The 24,179-nt window shown below is 41.0% G+C and overlaps 1 protein-coding gene across 1 annotated transcript in view; it reads left to right on the top strand.

Moving 5' to 3' along the window:
• The window catches only part of AFF2 (ALF transcription elongation factor 2), a gene marked incomplete at its 5' end in the record, with an annotated part of 339,688 nt that extends 322,984 nt beyond the window's left edge, over nt 1-16,704 (top strand). The window contains 7 exons of the mRNA XM_082488379.1: nt 754-890; nt 3,993-4,064; nt 4,427-4,520; nt 7,346-7,393; nt 7,903-7,952; nt 11,808-12,022; nt 16,531-16,704. Coding sequence (XP_082344505.1) covers nt 754-890; nt 3,993-4,064; nt 4,427-4,520; nt 7,346-7,393; nt 7,903-7,952; nt 11,808-12,022; nt 16,531-16,652 — 738 coding nt within the window. The 3' untranslated portion in view covers nt 16,653-16,704. The remainder of the gene's footprint in view (nt 1-753; nt 891-3,992; nt 4,065-4,426; nt 4,521-7,345; nt 7,394-7,902; nt 7,953-11,807; nt 12,023-16,530) is intronic.
• Nucleotides 16,705-24,179: the final 7,475 nt, after the last annotated feature.

Below are 24,179 nucleotides of genomic sequence, written 5' to 3'. Positions count from 1 at the left end.
ATGAAAACATATGCAGATGCATCAAAAATATTTTGATAGAGACATACAAAGAAAATTTTAAATTATTTAAAGTATATTGGATTTCTTATATCAAATGCCACATTAGTAAAATTCTTACATCCAGCTATCAAAAATTGAAAATGTTAAATACTATTATAAAATACTTACTATAAAAATGTCATATATAATATTCATTACACATAAAAAAAGAAATCAGTATGTCTAAGTCAGTTTAATCACAACCATTATGAGGGCTAAAACCTTTTGCAATAAAATCCCAGTAAAATAAAATATTTAGCAGTGCTATATTTTTCTTCTTTTTTTTTTCCTGCTCTTTCAGTCATCACATAAATGATGAGATTTTTTTTTTGGTCAGCAGTTAACACAGAATGTGATGTCTGACAAATGGCACAGAGTTGTTACTTAACCCTTGCATAGTGACATTCAAACTTAGTTCGTGTATCGAGGAGCAATATGGATTTGTTCAAAAGTGCTTAGTGTTTCTCATTGCCTGTGTAAATCCATTCATGTCACCAGACATGCATTGACTTTCCTCTGTGGAGCGTCTGTCCATATACTACCTGAAAAGATTTGATAAAAACATAGACCCAGCCTTAATTACTGTATGAATTAATTCTTAACTACCAGCATCGCTTTGCTTTCATCCTAGTGTTACTGTTGCTTTGTATTATGATCTGTCTACCTAGAAATTAAAGCTGAAGGATTTTCTTGATGGTGTCATTCCTGTTTCAGCTGGAGAAGTTCGGCAAAGCAGTGAATTATGCTGATGCTGCCCTCTCCTTCATCGAGTGTGGGAACGCTATGGAGCGAGATCCATTAGAAGCTAAATCTCCTTACACCATGTACTCAGAGACTGTGGAACTCATCAGGTTAATGTCCTTTCTGTGATCATTTTCATAATCTCATTTCAGTCATAATTAGAACCTGCTATGTTTTAAAAAATACCATTTCAACGTATTAATGATTTGTCCAAGGCATCTTCATCTCAGAAGTCATCATAATTAGTTCTTGCCATTTTATTAATGTCATGGAAAATTTATAATTGATGGACACTGCTTTTATAAATTATCCCCTTTAGAGGTTATAATGTGAGTGTTATAATTTGCAATATTCATAAAATTAAAATTGAAATGTAGTGGGTGGAAGTAAAGTATAGTAATTTCACTGTTTGGCAATGACACTTGTCTTTTAAAAGGTGTAGTTTTATAATTCAAAACATTAAAGTGAGTCTATCAGGATTTCTATTACAAACGCTGTTTTTAGAGGTTTATAACTTGGCTGTTAAAAAAAAAGAGCAGAAACTTGTCACATAAGATCACACAGCCAGAGAGGAAGCTTTCCACATGTATTGTATTAAAAAAGTATACTTTTTAATGTTAACGGAATGTGAACCAGCTGAATTAGTTTTAATACAGTCTTGTAGACTCGTAGGCTAGAACATGGATGAGAGAGTCTTTACTTACTAATAAATGTCTGAATTATTATTTTAAAATCTGCTACAGTTCCCTATAGCTTTTTCATAGTGTTGCTCCATAGAAATAATGGTCTCCTGAGTAACTAAGGGCTTGTTTGCTTTACTTGCGCAAATTATCGAAGTGAAATCAAGCAGGATTAAATTTACCTGTAAATAGAACAACCGGATTTTTCCTCTTCGCTGTGACGCGCCTTTGCTTTCCCCGGTGTGTGGTGGGAATATCACCATTAAAGTCAGTGTAATTACTGGCAGTTTACACAAGAGAATGAAAGGGAGGCAAATCAGGCCCTAAATGTTTGGGTTCTAATATGACAAAGGTGGGGTTTTTTAACATGCAGGATTTTAACTTGCCAGATTAGCTATTAGGGACTGCCAAAAATAATGCATGTTTTACATTTTGAATAAGTAGCTATTTACATAATAAAATGTATCAAATCTTAAGAAGCTCTTACTCTCAGGTAAATAATATGCCTGTTAAATATTTAAAGACATGTTTTTACATTCTATACTTCATAAAGAGAAGAAGAAAATCTAAAGGGATTACTCAACAAAAAAATGGTGTTCACTCGACACTTACGATCCAAGTTAAACCCTCGAGAGCAGAGGAGTTAAGAAGAGGAGCCGCCTGCCCTTCAGCGTGCGGAAGCTCTTCCTGCCCTCTGACAGCGGACAGATCAGTACTTTGTGTCCTGAACTACACAACTACAGTTATATGGCAGGACAAATTGCATTTAGAGAAATATTACTTAAAGAAGCGAGTGCTTCTTCATAGGAGCCCACATCTACTTTTATTTTTAAGAAAACCACACGGCACAGTTGCAGATGATGTTCCTCAGTCCAGTAGTCTGTCTGTTCAGAAGCGGATGGACCAAAAATCTTCATTCATTCAAGAGCCACAACACGTGCACCGCTTAACTCAGAGGATGGCAGCTCTAGGAGTAGCTCACAAATGGGTGAGAGCTGCAGCTCCCCTCCACCAAAGGTAGAGCTTAATGTCCCAGCTCTTGTATGCAGCATCCTGTGGGCAGCCAGAGGGACACTGGTTTGCCCATTTAATTGCGATCAGTGGGCAGACGTGGAAAAAAGGTGATTTCCCAGGCGGGCAGCAGGTTGGTACAGGTTCAGTAAACTCCGTGGACAAATACACAATTCTTGTGGGCTCCAGTGGGTGCTGAATGTACAAACCAAGTATGCGGCTGTGTACACACACTTTCTCAATATGGCTTCTAATGTTAACATAGATTTTTACTGTGAGATAAGAAACAGAGGGAGATTTTTCTCACTTTCACTCCTCTGTTCATCAGAGGCACCGTTTTCCTCTTTTGCATTAGCTGTGTCTGCCCTGAGTATTTGCCTCAGACACCTATTCGTGAAAGCAAGTGGAGCATCAAAGAGATTGGGAATATCCGATCTGACTGTCAAAGGTGTTTTAAGTTAATGGTAATGCTAAAATCCCTAACATAACACCGAAAATCCCGGAGAGACTTATGTCTTGGTGTTTGATCACAGTCAGTCGTTCAGTATGGCTGGAACAGCAATACCGAAGAGCAGGTGAGATAGGAGGTGGAGGAACCACATCAGGTGGTGTGCTACAGCTGCACGCTGGGGGCTGATGATGGGGGTGGGGGGAGGAAGGCAGAGCGAGAGCAGCACAGCCTGCCTGCACTCCATTACCTCCTTGTAAATGAGAACTCATCAAGACTGCCTGGATACCTTAAAACTTTCTTACGCAACGCTGAACCCTATTACTTATTCTAACACAAGTACCTGTGAAATTGCATTAGGGCTCAGAACAATGATTTTATGCGATGAATTGATTTTCAAGAGACTAAATGCATGGAATGGAGTGTGCTCAGTTAAAAAAAAAAAAAAAGAGAGAGAGAGGCGGTAGGAATAGTCAATCTTTGATCATCCAAATCCTGGACAGCAGCAATTAAATAGAGAGGGAAGACCAAGTACACAAAGCTCATAAATTAATGGACCCAAGAATTAAAAAAGCTGCGAACATGACCTTTCCTTTATTCAAAACCGTTTTCTATATAAAATATATTAAAAGCTTTGAAGAAGCATTTATGAGAAGGATTTTGAAGGTATTATTCAAGTCCAAAGTATTATATGTAAAACCGTAAAACCTTACTATATATTACTCTACTCTGCAGTACGTATAGGGCCAAGATCTTATGCTTCTGCCCAACACTTATCACAAATGTTTGCAGGACTCATCCTAGATGGGTGGATGTAATACCATTAATATGCCCAAGAATAGTTTAACTCATTGGCCCAGAAAATGGATTGGTGATTTACTTTAGTCCTCCAGATTTAAGTGGTGCTTTCTGTTGTGTTTTACGTTGATCTCGTCTTTATAGAACAATGTGACCATTAACTATTGCAGTTGGAGAAGAATATCTTCTGTGTGGCAGTTATTTTTCAGAGTGTCACTAGTATTCCTGGAAACCTCTTAACTCTCAATATCTTCTCTCCTCACCTTTCTGACAAGGTATGCAATGCGACTCAAGAATTTCACAGGCTCTTCTGCCACAGAAGGGGACAAGAAATTAGCAGTTTTATGGTAAGTCCCATTGTGACAATGAGAGAAGCAGCTAAAATCTTAAGGAGGACTTTAAAAGTACTGAATTACTTAAGCAGCTTACAGAAGATCATTATTCTTGTTTTCCATTAAACTATTAAAGGATAACTAATGGATTTCTTCAGCAGCTGACTAAACATTTATTCTTCTAATTTATACTCTTATCAAGATGGGATTTTAATGCTTTTGACCACTTTTTTTTTTTCTTTCGCCATTTGCTTGTTTCAAAATCTAACCTTAGAACAGAAACTGCAAAATATAGGTCAGCTTGCTTTTTTTTTTTTTAAGTTTTATAGGTTTCATTAAGCAGTGGAATTAACATAATCCTTTCCTAATTACCGCAGCTACCGATGCTTATCACTCCTCTACTTGAGAATGTTTAAACTAAAGAAGGACCATGCTATGAAGTACTCCAGATCTCTGATGGAATATTTTAAGGTAATCTTTATTCTGTTTAATTTATTGATATGCAATGAAATTCATACCAGCCCTGAGAGCTCTCACAAGTACAACTGCGTGACTTCAAAGTCCCACATTTAACCTCTCCCCTGGGAAATGCAGGCAGGATGGCTGCCAGGGAGTGGGGACAGAAGTGATTTGGGGGATTTTTTTGGATTAGTCGCTTGATTCAAAGGACCATATTCGGTAATTCTACTAAAATAACATTATTCTCAACACCATGTAATGTTTATGCAAGTTTCTGTAAAGGAAACTGTTTCTTTCAAGATTTCAATGTGCAAGCGATTATGAACTGACCCCCGATGAACCATAATAAAGCAATTATTTTGGCTTTAGTTAGTTAAACTTAGATTTTTAAATTCAGTGAGATTTGCTGAAGCTTATTGCAGACTCAGAAATTTCTCCTTTTATTTCTGTGGAACTTCCGATTGCCTTTACCTTGAACGGAGTGCAGATCAGCTGATTGTCATGACTCGGTGATGTTTTCCTTTACCTTGTCAAATGCTGTTTACCCAGTGTAAGAATGACGAGTCCTCACCGTTCCTAAATTAAGAGCAAACCAGAATCTTTCTTCAGCTCTGCCAAGGTTTTGATATTTATATTTTACTCGTTAATGCTGTTTGAAGCTTATATTAATTCTTGTACTTTATTACTACATATTATTCTATAATTATGTAATTATACTGGTTTGTCAGCCCATCAGTCTTTTTTTGTCATTTTTTTCAGCCTCCGTGAATTTGTTCCAGGCTTTGACGTATTAGTATTGCAAACCAGTGAAGCTTTTAACACTGCAGTTTTAATATTTTCATGTAAATGGTGATAAAATGGTCATTCTGCTGTAAAACTCCAGTACTATCATGCTGGCAGCCACCACTTCATCCTGACTTCCCTGGTGTCCTCTCTGTGTGTGTACCTCTGTAACTTCAGTAATGTTACTCCTGATCTTCTGCTTAAATTGAGGTTTTCTTGAAGTCGTTAGGAGTGCCTCTGTTCTACTCGTGGAGTTTTCAGTCAGGGATTTGCACAACAAATTAAATTTGAACTAGACACGTGCATAGCCTCAGCGTTTTCTTGAAATGTATTCCATCCACTCCAGATTTTATCCAGGATGAACGTAAATTGTCTCTTAAAAAAAGCTTGTTAGGCAAATCACTTGATAAACTTTTTCTGCAGAAAGTAATGATTTCTTAGAGAAAAAGAAGGGAGCAGGGGGGATTCTCTCTTCCTTTAAAGCCACTTTACTTTCTCTAGCTGTGCAAATAGTACAATGAAGAAAATATTATTGCACCCAGCATAAGAGCGTTTTACTGCATGCGCACAGAGAAAATGTCTTTTAATGTAAATGAAAACAAGAGAAAAAAAATGAAATATGTAATAAAATAGGCCCTTCAGGAATGCTGGGCTTAGGCATCTGGTTGAAGCTGAGCGTTTCAGCTAATGTTACTGTGTGTACGCTATGGGCGCTGTGACTCATTTGCCAGAAGTAGTGTTTGAGCGTACACAGATTATACGTTCAGGATCTCTTTGTGGTAAAGGCATAGGAGGAGAAAAGCAAAGAATGGGAGCTATTAACTACGTCTTAGTTCTGTATTGCTGCACAATGGTCTCTGTGTTCGCTAGCAAGAATCTGTAACACAAATGAAATGGATTAACTATTTGAATAGAGTTGTTATTCAAAATTTTGCACAATTTTAACTGTGAAAAGCAGCCCACTGTTTACAGCAGAGCTGGAGAGGAAGTTTTTGGCAGAATGGTTTTTCACATTTTTCCTCACAAATGCCACTTTGTCCAAATTGAAACCATTTGTGGACAGAACTGGTTCTGATTAACTTCCAATTAAAAGTTTCAAATTGATACTTTTGACATTTCAAAACAGAAAATAACCATTTAATCATAAAAGTCATTTTGAAATTTAGAGACAACTTGGAGGAAAATATAACTAAAATGATAAAGTTTTAACATTGAAATAAAACTTTTTTAGATTAGCAAAAGAGGCATCCTTTGATGCATTTCACCTAAACATTTGAGGAAGATTTTTATGTTGTTGAAAATGTGTTTGTCAATGGTCATTGGCAGAAAATATTTCAAATATTTTCATTGTCAAATAACTACTTCCAATCGAGATCTAGTCTTGATCTTGACAGATCTAGTATTTGTCTCCAGATACTGTCAGGAGCAATCCCCAGACAGCAGAAACTTAACATCCAATGCTGCTTCTTCATCCCTGAAGACTTTCCAGGGGACTTTAGGATCTCCCTCTTCTTACATATGAGTGAGTGGCAAAAATATACACTACATACGCTCTGTACTGCAAAACACTCCCATTCCATGCTCACATCTTTAATGAGTCACAGTGGCATGCTGTACAGGAACATACAGGCAAGGCCAGTATCACGGTTTGGGCAGTGTTTTCTGCTTTGGTCGAGTTTAGCTGTGTTTTAGGAGTCAAGGGTAGGATTTTTGCTCCCAGTCAGCCGCGTGACCTTGGGCCGTGCCCTGGGCTGCTCTGTGCTCCGCTGTATCTCTGTGCCTCACATCCAAAATAGCGGTTGCAGTAACCAGATGAATCTTGTAACAATGACGGAAATGCTTTGCAGAGAACTTGTGAAATTTGATTGAATTGTCACTGTGTGTGCTGACTTCTTTGCAAGGGAGCCCAGAGTGATTGTTTTCAGACAGCGCACATCAACAGCTTCAGCCCCGATACTACCACTTTTTATGGGAACTAAGTAAGATACCACCTTAGTCCTAGCAAGACTGGAAAAATCTGGGCTTTATTATTGCTGGGCAGTCTTTTTGTACGGAGTTGTACAAGGTGCTACACAGACGTGAAAGGCAGAATGAGTAAGCAGGTAAGGAAAGTCAATTTGTGCAAATAAAATACATAAAAACAAGGGCATTCAAGCAGATCCTTACTAGAAGTTTTTTTCCACTACTGTCTGGATCCCAAGCCACCTTCCCTCGCAACTCGGGAGGGATTCATTTCGTTAAGGTATCAGCCCAAATTCTTTTTGTTTCTTGTTAAAAGATTGCAGGTCCCCCTAAAGATAAGAAGTCGTTTGCACTCTGGAGAACTTACTTTGTAGAGTAAGTTTCACTGGTAATTAAACCAATTCTTTGTGAACTACATCTGCTTTTACTGGAACTTTACTGTGTTCTCTCTTTCATCAAGTGACTTTCAAGCTACCGGTTGGAACCTACCAGTCATCCACCAGCCGTTTAATTACGGGACTGGTGCGCAGAGGTGTTCTGCTCCATGCACTGTAGCTCTTGCAACAAAACCAGGGAGTGTTGAGCCGTGTGTCATCAGTATTCATGTACTTGTGTCACTTCTATTTACATTTTGGTTTTGTACTTACAGAACTCTTCAAAAGCCTCACAGGCCCCCTCACCTTGGGGCGGCAATGGAAAGTGAGTATTTTCTGCTGAGTACTTCTGTCTGGGAACAAGTGGTTCCAAGAGGGGGGGGGAAATGTTTTGGTGCCTCTAAAGGCAAAGGACAGGCCATGACGCAGTGGTTTGGGAGCTACAGGTATGTTTCAAATATGTAGCAGGTAGAAAATGTTTTTCTCTGCCACAGAATTGATCTTACAGCCTTGGGCTTGTGGGGGTAAGGGGCTCCCACTGGGCTAAATCAGGTACCTGTGTGAGCCACCCAGCGTGGGTGGGAAGGAAGAGCTGAAACACACCTTCATCTTTGTGCAAAGCCTCCTTTAAGTCTAAAATCAGCCATGGTGAGTCTGTGCTGAATTCTTGACAGTTTGCTTCTCAAGCCAAATGAAGGCCATAATAATATCTGTTAATTAGCTAGCGAGTACCATGTCATTTCAGAAAGCCAAAGTAAAGTTAACCTTCAATGCAATGATTTTTCAATGATTCGTTCAGTAATGAAAGACCAATGAATATTTCATTGATATATGGTAAGTGCTGTTTAATAAAACTGAAGGCGTAATAGTGGTGAAAATGTGAAGGCACTTAGTCAACCAATTATCAGTGGCTTTATACTAACGTTAAAACACCCTCACCTCCGATATGAAGTCAGGGTAATGCAAGTTACGATCTGCTGTTCAATGAAGGTGCGTTGCTGCTGCAACCTTGCCTTTGTCTTGTGATGGCTATTGCCACCTGCCACACATTTCTCCTGCTCCTTTCTCCTGGCCACACATGCAGGTACAGGTAAAACAAAGGAGAAGGGCTTTATGTTTCTTTACTTCTTTATTTGAGTAGGCTGAATACTAGGTGACAATTATTATTGTTAATGGTCTCTTTCTAGTGGTTCATAAGAAGAAATTACTATTAGACCCTCCAAAGAAACAGAGTAATAAAGCTGTAGAAGGGGTTGAAGTTCAGCACACAAAGAGCTGAAGTTTTCAAACAGACTTCGTTCTGAATCAGTGCAAAAGCAAAAATTCCAACATTTTGCTTAAAAGAAAATATTGTCTTAGATAATTCAAAATGTGTGTTTATATAGATAGTTAAGTATAGATTATAACACAAACTAAAGTGATGAAATAGAAAACTACTTTAAATAAAAAACTAAAAGATATTTTAACATTGGAAAAGCAACTACTATATTAAATTATTCAGTATGTGCCAATTTTTCAAGGCATTTAGGTCAGTGAAACCTTGTGTTGCAATAAAAATACAGTAAGGTTTACATAAAGTTGTAGTGCTGAAATAGACAACTGAAGCATTACACCTCTTTTGCTCCTTAAGAAGTCGCTTATACCTAAAAATTTCATGGGGTGGAAGTTATTCTTTTATTCCTGTCCTATAATAGACCCCTATGAAGTGTGTGCTCTGCAGGTGATGACATCTCCCTTGCTATTTAAAGGAGTTGATTAGGTGCCCTGGATTTAGAATCAGTGGGTTTTCACTGGAGGAGAAAATTCTTGTCCAGCCACAACATAGGCAGCAGAAACCCAGCATTCGGGTCAGCATCACTTCTAACATAACACCCAGCTGATCGGTTTCTTCCCACTAACTTTGGAGATAAGTAAGTAAAGCTCTGAAATTGCACATCTCTTTTATTCAGAGAAGGAAGCACTTGACTCGTAAGAATAAGTGAATACGACAAGGCCTTGTTGTAATGGGGTTATTATCACACCTGTGACCCAACACACAAAGACCACAGTCCACACTCAAGTCTTCTGTCTCCTCTGTCTGGAGTCTCAGAAGAAAAGCTCTCCAGCTGGCTCAGAGTTGCCATATATCTCGGGTGTCTCCTGGTGGCTCCAAGGATTATCAGGGACCTGATGCTGCCACTGCCAGCATGTGCTCTGCCTTCCCCAGGGCTGCTCGCTCTACAGTTTCCTCTTATTCCCCTGCAAATTTGTACCAGCTGGGAAGAGAAGATGCACACCACAGAGGAGAGACCAAGCGTGGCATCACTGGAGGTGGATCAACAGCCTGGTTCAGAATGGGGAGACAGCAGGGTATTCTTAAATCTTTTTTTGAACAAAGAAAAACTTACCTATTGCCACGAAGTGTAGTCTGCTCAGGATCTCAAACCTTCAAAAATCTCAGCTTGGCTTACTGGAATTTTTGGCCACTGTTATTTGAAAGGGTTGTGAACCTCTACAAAGTTGGCTTGAGTTCCAGGCTGGCAATGAAACAAATTTTCCCTGGTTTCATTACAGAAATGTTTCCCACCTCTAGCGACAGAAAGCACAAAATAGAGAGATTTAATAGACTCACCACAGTAATAATGGCTGTGCACAACAGGGTAAATCCAATGAACAATGTGCTTTATTTGGCAGAAGTGCGTCAGCTTGTTGTAAGTGGCTCTAACAAAATACTCCTGGTCTCCTCAGATACTTATGATTTTTAACTGCTCCCAGACCTAATCTAGTATAGTTCAGCTCTTCTGTGCATTAAAGACACTGTGGCGCGTCAAGTAACCAGGATGTTTTGAGACCTGACAATAAAACGTTTGTGCCATAGGATGTGCTTAAACTGTAACACATAAGCTGTGTAAAAAGCTACTAGCTGCTGAATTAATGTGGTCTCTAGCTCTGGAAAAAGAGCGTATCACAGGAGCCTGTTGTTGAGCGCAGGTAATGGCGGGGCACTGCTGGAAAATCTGCAGCAAAAGCTGTTGCCAGAATTGCCTTTCAGCCCAAGGCTGTGCCGTGGCGGCAGTCTGTCCTGCAGCACCTGCAGGGTATCAGCACAGCAGGTCTGTGCCCACGCTCCACGTTCAGGACCATTGATGGTGGCTTGTGAAGCCAAGAGAAGGAGCCTTTTTGTCCTGGGGTTTGGGTCAGGCCTGTAATGAGTCTGAGTGAGCTCGATGCTGTTGCACAGCGTGAGGCATCAGTGGCCGCCTGTCAAGAGAGGGGTTGCAACATCCCCATCCGGAGAGTTTTGGTGTCTTTGCTTCACGCAGAGAGCGCCGGGAGCATCTTGGCCCTGAATTTCAAGTGTGTGCCGCAGCAAATCGAATGCATTTGTTTAGGTAAGTGGTTCCAAATGGGGGCAAGAGAAGAGATTTTTGGAACCCTTAATCTTGTTCACTGAAACAAATTTTCAAAGAGAATAGCTGTATGTGAGCGTTCAGTGCTTGCACAGCTCTAAACATGAGCTTGCTGTGCTGACCTCCGCACTGCCTGCAGCCAGCAGGTGATGCCTAATTGCTGGTGTTAGAATTAAAGGAAAATCTATATTGGAACATTAGTGCTGCACTAAGTAGGTAACTTAAAACACTGCTCTGTACAAAACTGCGCGGATGAACTGTAGGCAATTAGAAACAAATCTCCATAGCCAGCCTTAAAAGAATCCTATAGAGATATTCATAATCCTACAGTACCCTCAGCTCCTAATACCGCTCTGCAGGGTGCTTTTAAGACTTGCACTTTACTTATTGTGGTGACTGTATTTGGAGCAAACTGTCATTGTGGTTTCCACAAAATGCTTTGATAATAAGCCAATATTGCACATTGAGTGTTTTCTAACTGCCGTTGCAGCTTTTGGCAGCAGGTAGAAAAATCATTACAGCTATGAGATACTTCTTTCTCTGAAAGACTGCTCTATTTTTATGATAGATTTTTTTTTTTATTTTTTAAATAACAGGTTCATTTGTAGGGAGAATTAAATCCCTCTTTATTTTCAGTCACTCCCGGTTTATAAGCTCTCCTTTCTCATCAAACCAGGAGATACTACCCCGTTCTCACGTGATTGGGGTGCAGAGTTCATTTTTCCAGTGCATCTAGGATGGCAATAAAGTGGTGTGTGTAAGGGAACTCACTCTTCTTTTACCTCTCACAGGAGCACAGAAACGCCATCGCCCATGTCCCTGAGCCCGTCCCCGGTCAGCTCTGCTGGAAGCAGCGCGGGCACCGCCAGCTCCTCCTTGGCGGGGACCATCACCATCCCTCAGCGCATCCACCACATGGCTGCCAGCCACGTCAACATCACCAACAATGTCCTGCGGAGCTACGAGCACTGGGACATGGCTGACAAGCTGACTAAGGAGAACAAAGGTGCCCCGCTCGGTTTCTTCCTTGTCCCCTTTGGCTCATCAGCTTTAGCTTTCTTTCTGTTCTCGTAGGCGTTGTTGGGAATTGGACCCAGAACCATCGCGTCTAGGAGCACAACTGTGACAGCTTGAGCAAACAGACCAAATCTGCTTGCTGGTCACTGTAGCCAATGCCTATCTTCTCCTGTCAAGCACAGAGGGGGGATGTGTAACACACGCTGAACATGGGGTTATCAGAGCAGCTGGCAAATAATTTAGCGAACATGAGCCCCAAGTGATGAGAGCTTTTGAGTCTGCAAATTCGTTCACAGTTTCAGCTTCTCATAGAGCACCGAGGTTATTTTCATACTGCTCTGTCAACCGGTTTAAGACTATTAAAATGCTAGCTAGGATAATAAGCAAACATTAGATTGTATGTTTATGCAGGGAGTCCAATTAGGAGATGTCCACTGAAAGCCATGACCTTGACTCTCCTATGGTTGGATTGCAAATCTGCTTGTTTATTCCTAACAACAAAACGTAAGTCTTTACTACAGTTGTTTGAAAGCAGATTTGGCAAGCATTTTGTGACTGGGTTATGTCGAGTCTAGCGGAGTGGCTGAGATGTAACTAAAGGACAAATTTGGCCTATTGTTGGCCAGCCGTGAACTTCCCCATGATAATGTAATTATTCAGATTCCAGCTTTGGGCTTACACAAATCATTGACAAAGCTTTCTTTGACACTAGAGATGCAGAGCCTTACTGGGAAATATTCTCATCATAAATTGGCTCATTCTCTTAAATTATACTGAGATTTCAGATGGCTGACTTTTCCTGACAAATGTGCTCGCTGTATGCAGTTTGATCTTACTCCCATTAATGTCAGTGGCAAATTTCCACTGATTTAGAGAAACTAAGCTTGAGATTTATAGAGTTTTATGTCTGAATGGTAGGTCGTAATGATCTATCCCTGGATGAGGAACAATAATAGAAGTTCTGTCCAGTCCTCCCCACTGCTTCTTGTCTTTGTTCGCATTGGTTAATTTAGTAGCAGTGCAGTCATTTTGGATTTTTTCCATAGCTGCATCCATTTTCACAAAATGTGAAAGTGATTCCCTGTCAAATGTACTGCAGAATGTTACAGTGGGAATGCAGAAGGATGCTCTGATAGGAGAAAGAGATGGCGATAATCTTGTAATTAGCCCTGTGTGTTGTGGAGTTGTTAAACGTTCTACTTGGTATTGAATCAAAATAGCTCAGGCATTCAGCCAGCAGACAGAAAATGTACCCAGCCACTGCTGTTATCAGTCCTAGAGCTGGATGAGAAAAAACCTGCTGACTCTCTTTCTGCATTCCCCCCCCCTGCATACTTCTTTGTTCTCGTTTTGATTTACGATCAAATAAGCCCAATTCTGCAAAGCCGTATAGGAATAATCTTTATTCAGATGAGCAGTCCCTTTGACTTTAGTGGGACTGGATGCATGAATAAGGGATTCTCACATGAGCAAGACATCTAGGGTTGTGCCCTCTTCTTTCCTATCTTGTTTCACAAACTGCAGCCATGTTACAGGCAATGGAAAGTTTGTGTTACTTCAAATTTCATTTAAGTATTATAAACCATTCGAGAGAGATCAGAGTTTCATACGTGCTATAGCGTGTCTGTCTTTACATTTTGTCTGGAAAGATACCTCATTTCTAATTAAACACTTGATTTAAAGCCGCGTGCTTAAACACAACTGAACTGCAATTTGAAAAATTCATGGTGTGACAAAAAAGTATATAAGAACTGCTGTGATACTCTGCAGGTCTTCATTATGTCACATGATGGATTCCATTTACAGAAGGATATATTTAAGACACTTTGACGAGAGAAATGTTAGAGTGTTTCATGAAACCTAGCTGCGGTTATTTTAGTAGATGTCATCTGCACCTCTCAAATAATTCAAAACACCTATATTGTGCTGGCTGGGACAGGACTCATCCCTTTCCCCGTAGCTGTCTCTAATCCACCTTTGCCCACTGGACGGGCCGTTGCAGTGCCCAAGCTCTGGTACACGGCCGTGTGGACTGCGAGTTCAGAAGTGCCCCATGACACGAGCAGGGTAGGTGCGAAGCCCAGACTCTGCCTTGAGTCCCAGGTGAAGGCCAGGTGTCTTGGCCTCTCAATCAGGGGTTCAGACAGTCAGTTCATCACAAAAAATGAGATTTACACCCCCTCCTTGAAATAAGAATGGTCTCATCAAACAAACAAACAAACACAAATGCACAAAGAAACCCACATTTAAGATAAACACGAGTTTTATTTTTAAAGAAAAACAGATCCGGTCATTATTTTCTTTTTTTTTTTTTTTTGTGGTCAGCTCTCATTGTTTCTGTTGTCATCTGAATCACAGGGTGTGTCTGCCCAAGAACATGTCCCTGATGAGCTAATAGAAATGGCTATAAAAATGTGGCCCTATCATTGTAATGTCTAATCGCCTTTACCTCTGAGTCTTACTGCTGTCATAGATGTTTCTTAGGTCATGCCCATGCAGACACAAGAGATTTCTTCCACATCTTGGAGCTGTGTAGGCTCCCCTTGCCCACGGCTGTCAGCTTAGGTTTTGTGCTCCTCTGAGTGTGCCTGCACGCTCCCAGTTTGGACTTGACTCATGTCCAGCTGGCTCAGAGCAGGAGACAGAAGCCTTTCTTGTCAGCCTGACAAAAGATGTGCCATTAAAATAAAAAGGCATAGCGAGAGGGAGAACAGCAGAACTGTGACCCGCCAAGCTGCTCTGGTTTGAAAAAGGAAAGCGGGAACTTGCTGCCGTGTACCTCTGGTTGAACTTCCCCTGGTCGGTAGAGTGCAGAGTGTGTGGGAGCATAGATGGAGTTTGTCACAAACTGCGTATGTAGCAGGCCAGGCTAAACTGCAGACTTCCCGAAGCCAACCTGTGAGCTGGTTTGTTTTGGATCACCCAGAGAGTTGTTCACCATTTATAACATCAAACTCTCAGCTGACTTTACAAAATCAGATAATTTTTTTAAGCTCCCAAAGATAGCAGCACTTTCAACTCTACAGTCGAAAACTATCAACTCTGTAGTGACAAAGGCCTGTTCTTTCACATATAAATTTAATAAGTGGCTTCGGTGCTTATAGCTTTTTCAAGAAACGTTAAACTGAAATTAGGCTTTAAGGTGAATTCTCAGTGTTTAAAGCAATTATTATTTCTCTGAGCCTAGAATGAGATCTCTAGAATGCAAGCAAGACAGTGCATTATTTGGCTTCCAAATGTATTGATTTTACACTGGAAGGGGGGAATAAAAGACAGAGGAAGGAAGATTAAAAGTAACTGCTGGCTGCAGCATCTTAACTGGTGATAGCCCTAAGCTTTCATTATGCTTGCCTCCAGCCAAATCACTTTGTGCTGTGATACTGCCGGAGCTCCCAAGCTGACCAGGGTCAGGCTGTCAATACTTGGATAGAAGACCTCAAAGCAGCACTTACTTGCTGAAGAAAGTACTGATAATGATTTTGTACCCATCATCTGCTCTCCCGAACTGCAGCCGATAGAGCATTAGCTGGCTGAGTGCAGCGCACCGGGTTTTAGATAGGGTGAGAATGTAAGGGCTCAGCCACCAGTTACTGTGATTGTGGGTTGTTATCTGAGCTCTGAGGGGCTTTAACTGCGAGCGGGCTCCCACTCACCTAAATATAGTGTAAGTGTTGTATGTGTGGGAACGCCTGTGCCCCAGTGAGCAAAAAGACAAGCTGTGGGAGAATAGAGGACACAATCCAGTTCTCCATTGAAAGCAATTAGGAAAGGTCTGTTGGCCCTAACAGGATTAGTCTTTCACCCAGGGAGCATCTAACACATGCCACAAAGTAAACTGGTGTGTTGCTTCCTAACTATGGCTCTCTGTTCAGTGACGTCCTGTTAACCCTTCCCACCACCGGATCTGAGTGGCCTTACCCATCTTTTCTTTCCCCTCATCTGCTAGATGCTCTTTTCCTGCTGCGTTCCCTCTCTCTTCTTCCTTCTCCCCTCCCACCCCACACACGTCCTCCGGGTCTGCAGCTGGCGCAGGATGAGCAGAGGGCCAGAGCTGCTGCAATGGCAGTAACAGAAATTGGAGGGTGGGGAACAGAGCAAGCAAGGTCATCTGCAAGATCCAGACTAGCTCTTCGTGCCCAGGAGAGGGTACAACATAGAAAAGGAAGCGCCACAGTTCGTTGCCAGCTGTTTAAACCATGCAGTCAGCAAACCTAGGCTCGAAAAAAATGGAAGTGCAGATCATCAGAGCTAAAGGAAGATTATTGGCAACCATTCATACCATGTTGTGGTTGACTTCCAGCACGACTAATCTAATTTGGACTGTTTAAATATATTGTTGCCTTTGTTTAAATTCTTTCCTATCCCTCATGTGCTCATGTGCACACCGTCTTGAGAGCTCAGTAATTGCACTGCTACTACTAAGTGGGAAATCACGGTAATACGTGTATTTTTGTACCATTGCCTGAAACAATGACTTCTGTTTCTTGTGTATTGCAGAATTCTTTGTAGACCTGGACTCAGTGATGGGACCCTTAACACAACACAGCAGTATGACCAATCTGGTTCGTTACGTTCGCCAAGGACTCCACTGGCTCCGCATTGAGGCTCATTTGTTGTAGTGACTGCTGCCCTGTTCATTACATCCCCATTCTTCTACCTCTACCAGCGCAGAGACGATCACTGGTGGAACTCCACTCATTTCTGGAAGTTTATTCATGTAACTTCATTTTTATTGCCTTTTTTAATATCCTATCTATTGGAAGTAGAAGTCACCGTAAATGGAACTTAAGACTCAAGAGCAGTATGTGTTGTACCATCTAATCATTTTCAACAATTTTCTATGCCTTGTGTCTCCTGGATCCTGCCATCCTTATGTGCTTTATGGAACGGTACATTCCCTGCAGTATTGTTTTAAGTCCATGCTGCCTTCACGTGAAAACAAAAAAGCACTTTGAGAAGATATGGATTCCTGAGAAATAGTACAAAGCGTCTTAAATATTTGAGGGTATATATGAGAAGTCCCTTCAGAAATAAATTAGTAGAAGTTATAGCTATTCATTCAAAATCACGTTCTGAACCTGAACCAAGCTTTTCGACGCTTAATTCTGGCATCATTACCTGACACAGTACATTCCTAAGATTTCATACTTCCTATAGGCTTAGTCTCTAAAAGAGAACATTGAATATCTTACAGGTACATAATGTAAGATCACCAAAGGTGTTAAGAGGTAAAAGGTTGAAGGAATGCCTCATTAAAGAACGACGACACACTATGCAATGAGGTTTTGATATTCCATTCTTCCTGTTTATTGTAGGCTTAATAATTTCAGTAGGCAGCAGAATTTATTGCAGTTTTTAGGCAATTTCAAAATATTAGCTTTCATAGTCTTATCTACCATTCCTGTACTAAATCTGTGAATTTTCTTTCAGTTTTACTGTTTAGTCTCAAACAAATACTCATCCAAGATTTTTCTTCATAGACCAATGTCTCCTTGCATAGTGACTCAGTGAAAGCAGATTTTAGCAGGACCGCTGCAACTCTAAGCATTGATATTGTATGTAAAAATCCATTAATAAGTGTATGGAGATTCTTCTTGAAACTCTCTAGAAGTTTAACTAACCAGCTACTGTTGAAACATCATAATTCCATGTGGCATCAATTTTCACCTGTTTTGTTCATTTCAGAGCATTAGAAACGAACAGTATTATCTTGCTATCTTGAAAACAATGTCAAATTAAATAAAATCACCAGATTTACCCAAAAGCAATATAACATTTGTTTAATAATGGCCACAAATACTTCAGTCAGATTACCTATTTTCCAAACTCTGCATCTGTTTACCCATGCTGTCATGTTTTGGACCATTCCTCTAATGCGTGAATAATAATGAGACATTTCAGATAGAATTTCAAAGCAATTGTGAATAAATTACACCATTTCACATTTGCTCTTTCCTCTTCTTTTTTTCCCCTGCTGTAAACTGCACTGCTCTTCTGGTGCCACTGTAGGAAGCGCTGGTGCATGAAACAAAACAAAATGAATTTATATCAATAATTCACAAGACTTTAAATGGTCTCATCTCATTCTTGATATAACGCCTGCATACCTTACTGAGCTGTAAATTCCATTTCTATAAACAGAAAATGCTCATAGCAATGTAAATATTATTCTGTCTCATCTCATTGAAATAATACAATGTGTATTAAATGCCATCCAGATATTAGTTAATTGCAATTACCTTCTGCTATATAATCCTGTATATCCTTTAATCTGGTGAGTTATTGGATTCCACTCACTGGGTTGTGACCAGATAAATAGGACAAATTTGCATTTAATAGGTTCAGACTGTTATGATTTTTAGAGCAGGCCTTGGATATTTGCAATAAGAGCAGTTTAAGGACTCTGCCCAACGCACATTTAAGACAAACATTACTGTAGCTGTTGTATGTTAGCTCCCTGTAGTCCTACCTTTTCTTAAAATCAATAATTCCTAATAGTTTGTTCCACAAGACTATATTGTAAATTTAGCCAAGGTGCATCGTTGGAGAAATCATCCAGTTTAGGGCTGTCCGCAAAGGATGTTTGCAGAACATGCACATCCTGTATTATCTGCACATTCCTGTTCCTGAAGTGGTCGATACAGCCTTATCTGTTCTCTGAGGGTTTCGGTAACATGGCTGAGACGTGAATCTGACAGCATTTGTCACGCTGATTCTGACCCCAGTAGCTAATGAATAAAACCGCGACGGTGAGAACTATTCAGAAATGTAGATGAAAGGTGGTTGCTGGGTTTTTTTTAAAGAGAAAGAAAACAAAACACTTGAAGTATTGTATTTTACTTTTTTGAACGGGGTGAGTACTTAGATGAAGTAGTGTCGGGGTGGTTTTGTCATAAGCCAGAGTTTTCCGTTCTTCTTGCAAGATCTCACCAATGAGATTCAGTAACTATTTAGCCTAACTAAGTGCGTTGTCGTCACTTGTTCCTTTAGCGCAGACTGAAATCCTAGACTTCCATGCATTTATGAAGGATAGAGATGTCTTGAAATGCAGTCTTCAGTCACAAGGCTGTTCAAAGAGTTAGCTGCAGTCACTCGGTGAAGACAATGTGTTATCTTTCCCCTGGTGCTTGCAGTAAACAGGCTCCTATCTCTAAATTTACCCTGTGTTCACCATCTTTTGCTTAAACAGCTTAAGGAATTAGCCCACCTGATTTTGTATCCTGTGACTTAGTTTGAAATGTATGCTGAATCAATGGCATGATTAGAGTAAGTCCAGCAGTCAAGTCTAGGATCACAAGCCAACTTACTATTTAGCAGTCTTGTTTCGAAAGCGGCTTAGAAACAAATTAAATATGGAGAGTGAATTACCGTCTTATCCCAGGGGATGATGCTTCTTTTGGGTTAGTTATTAAGGATTATTGCACTTTTACAGGCACTATATTCATCTCATTTCAAATGCCAACATGTCATCTTTGTGGAATCATTTTACCCTTTAAAATATTACTTCCAGCAGAGTTAATCAAATGAGATTGTTTGTTTGTTTCAATCCAGGGAGAAGCAGCATGTGTTTGCTTGGACATTTGCTATGGCTGCTCTTAACGCTGCCCACTTCAGGCATTCAAACTCATGAACCAAGCACCAAAAATTACAAGATTGGCTTCAAATCATGGGTTGTTGGTTTGGTTTTTTTTAAATAAACTTTTTTGGTTCCTGTATTGCCTTCTGGATACTGAGCTTTGAGACTGATTTCATGACACATTTTCAGGCATTTTTCAAGCGTGCCAAGGGCCAGAAATGACACATTTGTTTTTAATAGTGATAAACTGGGACGGTGATGTAATCTCTTGATTTCTGCAGCTGGGATTTAAGAAGGACACCAAGCTTCATAAAAAATTGCCACCGCTGACAAGACTGTCATTTGTGTCCCATGCTTCAGGAGGTTTGGAGCAATATCAATAGTTCAGCAGTGAAGGGAGCGTGCCAGTAAAGGGCTAAATGCAAGCATTTGGGAGCTCCATCAGTACAAAATCCAAGGGAGCAAAATCCTAAGTGCTCAAGCGAGGCATTTACATAGCGCTTAACCTCCATGTCAAGAGCAGCAGCAGCTCTTAAGTGAAGTATTTGACAACGTGCAGGCAGAATATCCTGCTGAATGCAGTCTCTCTCACCATGCGACGTGTGTTGGGTCCTCAAGAGCAGGGATCAAAGGGAAAGCCTGAGATGATGTGTCCCATATGGGCCATCATCTCTTAGACCGTGTCCCATTGGTCACTGATCTCAGCTACGTTCCTTTGGTTCCTTTCAAAGGACGTATCGCTCTTCCCACACTTAGCAAAGTAACGGTGTAAACGGTTCACGCTGAGTTTGGATAGCCGGGTTTGGCCCAGTAGTTGTGCTTTTTTTGTTTGTTTGTTTCATTTTGTCTTATCTTTATTTTTTTAGTTATTCTGATTTAGCTTACAGCCTTTTTGTTGATAGTGTTGGTGGCAACTTTCACAGCTTGCTTCATATAGCTTGTAGCTTTACTTTTTCTTACATGGTCTTTGGACTTTTAATCATTTAAATAGTCTCTCTGTGATTATATTGTCTCATTTACAAATTACCTCCTGTAAAAGGTAGGGACAGGTCTGTTGATAACAGTGTGGGGTTTTTTAAGAATAAAGATCGAGATCGTTATCCCTCCTAAAGAAGCAGAATCTGAGAAACTGAATCTGGACTTTAATTTCTGTGCTTTATTAATTTCACAGATTTGATGATGTTCTTCCATTATAACAGTTTAGATTTGCTCACAAGTTTTTAGATACTTTGGATGAAATGTTTTCATTGTATTTTTATCAGTATGTAATGCTGTCTAAATCCAATGATTAGTTTTGTGAGTGCAACGTAAAAGATAGCAAAAATGGGGCTGGTTAGGTTTCTGACTTAGGTGTTGGTATACTACTTTGCTTTGAGTTCAGGAGAAACTCCATTACACACGGTATTGAAGCCAAGCACGTGTGTGTGTGTGTGTATGTGCGCACATACGTTTGCATTTGGATGCGGATTTGCAACAGATAGTCCTTGCTCAGGACTTCATAGCACAGGAAAAATGATGCGACAGCTGTAAAGAGAAAACACTCGTGCTGCTGCTGAGTGGTAGCAAAGCTATTAAAGTGTTCCTCTGTAGTTTGTGTATAGTCCTATTTGCATCTGTTGTCTCCTTGCAGGCAATGAAGGTATGACAGAAGGTAGCAACAACTCTGTCATCTCGGTCCTGTGGTCCCTGAAGTCAGTGTCAAAACCAAATGTGCTGTCAACATTTTGTTTTTCAGAAGGTTAACTCATTTGCAATAGAGCAGTGTCTTGAAATTTTAAGAAAGGCAAAATATTTCCTAAGTCACCAAAGAAAATTAATTTGTCCTTTTCGACCAAGTGTAGAAATGTCCTACGTTTGGGCAGACCCACAGACCGAGGTGTCATTGCAAAGGGCCTTTGCCTCTCGCAGCATCTCCCCGGCCCCACCAGAGCGCACTGGGCGTGAGGCAAGGGGGGTGAAGGTGAGAAACCAGTCCACTGTCCTTATGACATCTTCCAGCTTTACTATACATACTATTTTATAAATGCAGATAAAAAAAGTCGTCTTTAATGTTGGGAGGGCTCAATTCCTCCATTTCTAATACTCCTCCTGGACTTCCGTGGTATAACCAGACCACTATACAGAGCAATGCATATGAGCATTCTGTATTGTCTAATGAGAGAGAGAGAGAGAGAGAGAGAGAGATCTCTCCCTAGATATAGTGACATATTTTAGATATACCCCTTGATATTTTGTAGCCTGTATGTATAGGCTAAAACTCGGTGAGGCTCTCCTTCATTATCAAGACCTCCCTGCGACTGAATGCAGAACATTCCTGCCTGACTTACAGAGTAGCCCTCTTCCCTGCCGTATTCTTGTCAGACCTGCCTTTCGGGTGGACTCACTAGCTTTACTTTAGCCATTCTGTTTCAAAGATGTTTTGTCTATTTCTTTTGTCTTCCAAGATCAGTGATTCCAACCATCACGCGCCAGTTTAAACCCATGGTGGTAGCTGTTGAAGTCAGAAGAGATTGAGTTCAGATCTTGCGTACAGCCAGGGGGATCCCACGGCTCTGCAGACAGAAATGAGAGCAAATTCAGGGGCAGATGAGTTACTGCATAAAACTGGTGTCAGATGAGAATCAAACCTGGCCTCATCAGGAGGCACTTCAACGGAAATATTACGAAGATAAGCTGTGCCCAGAACCGCAGGGTACCACACCAACTCAGGCAGCTCATTGACGCTGTAATCATATTCGGCAATGGTAAAGATGTGAAGGGTGGTTTAAAGAAACTGGGGCAAGTTGGTGTGGTCTGGCATTGTGAGTTTAACCTGTGTGCGCTTCTTGGGAAAGGGGATTCATTACTGTTGATGTGTCCTGCAAAGTAACACCTACACCTACCTATATCACCTACAAAATCCGAATATGGCACCATCCCATCCAATTCCTTAATCCACCTCAGGGTGCCACCGCATGTCACAAAGAGCTAGTGCTTGTCACTGCTCTGAGGTTGCCATAGAGTTAAACCATTTTTCCCTGACAACTCCAGCAAGGACCAAGCCCAGGGACCCAGCAGCCAGCTCAAGTAGCGATGTGTGTACTCAGTGCTTTATGAGGGGCCACAGAAAAGCCCTGACTTTGCCTACCACGGGCTGTGGAGCCGCACAGAGCTCCCTGAGCCCTCAGCCTGCTCAGGGTGTTGGACTACTACAGGTCTGCACAGTCTGAAGCCCCACGTAGCCCTGGCCACCGTACTGGTGTGCAGGGGACGTGGTGGGGGACCAGTGCTGTCCCCAAGAGGACTGAGTGACCCCAGCCCCACCACCTGGGTGCAACAGAGCCGTGGCTCTGCGTTGCTCTTAGGTCTTGGTCCTCTGCGGCTGCAGATGGGACTTGGATTCGAGCGCTCGCTTTTACTTGCACTGCGTCTGGAAACACTAAACGAGTTGAGAGAAGCGGTGCATGCAGTAACGTCATAAGACTAAGGCAATATTCACCATATGCAGAATTGCAATTTAAATTGTAGTGTCCACTGGACCACTCGCGCGTACAGGACTCCAGCTGAGTCCTGCTGATGCCAGTGGTAAAAGCCATGTGAGTGGATGACGCAGCTGTTTGAGACTTGTTTTCTTCTTTGATTTTAACTTAGTTCTCCTTTATGCAAGTCCTCTAAGCTCTCTGTGCTGGATATAAGTTTACTCCCAGTTGTGTGACCCCGTTGTAATTCCATTGAAAACCCATCAAGTAGAGATAGCCTTAATTTCTACTCAGTTATTTCCTTCCCTGAATTAGAAGTAAAGTGAGATTCTGAAGTGAATTTTGTTGTTTTAATGGACAACAGTAACTACAATGGACCAAACTTTGAGCTAAGCAAATGTAAAGTGACTTGTCTCGGCTTGCGGGACCAAATTCTGCTGTCATATGGCAATCGCTCAAGACTTATGGAGCTTGCTGAGCACTGTTTATCAAAGGAGAAGCTGGTTAACAAAAATGGCATAGCGTTGCCAGAGTTAAGTTTATTAGGCCAGAACTATAGTTGCGTTAACCCAATTAATTCAATGGAATTACACCCATTTTTGTCCAGGCTGAGCATCCACCCCGCTGAAATTAGTTCAAGGTCTCTGGACTAGTTCTGGAATAACTGCAAGCAGACTTGCTCTTCGACCAGACCGTATGTTGAACTCAGCCCTTGCTCAGGGAAACCAGCGTTGACTTCAGTGACAAATAACATGGAGTTACGGACATGAAGAATCTTTGACCCACTGGCAGGAGGCCTTTACCCTTGAATTTATGAGTGAACTGAACAGTGGCTAGCAACGCACATGCTTTATTTATGGCAGAGGTAGAGTACGAGTTCCTCAGCTGGTGTAAACTGGTGTAGGAGTACTGATTTCAGTGGAGTTAACCCAATATGCACACACTGGGGAGCGAACCCTTTAACCCCAGACTAATTTTTGCCAATATATCTCTATGCAGACAAACTCCCAAAGCTTTTATCATCATTCCTTTTTTACTGATCATACCAATGAAATTATTAATGTACCATAATCCTTGCCTGTAAGGAAATGTTGTACTTTGCAAAGCTATGC

This window comes from Vanellus vanellus, assembly GCF_965231255.1.
Source record: "Vanellus vanellus genome assembly, chromosome: 10".
Lineage (NCBI taxonomy): Eukaryota > Metazoa > Chordata > Aves > Charadriiformes > Charadriidae > Vanellus > Vanellus vanellus.
The sequence above is the reverse complement of the archived record's forward strand: the minus strand, read 5'-3'. Positions and strand labels throughout refer to the sequence as shown.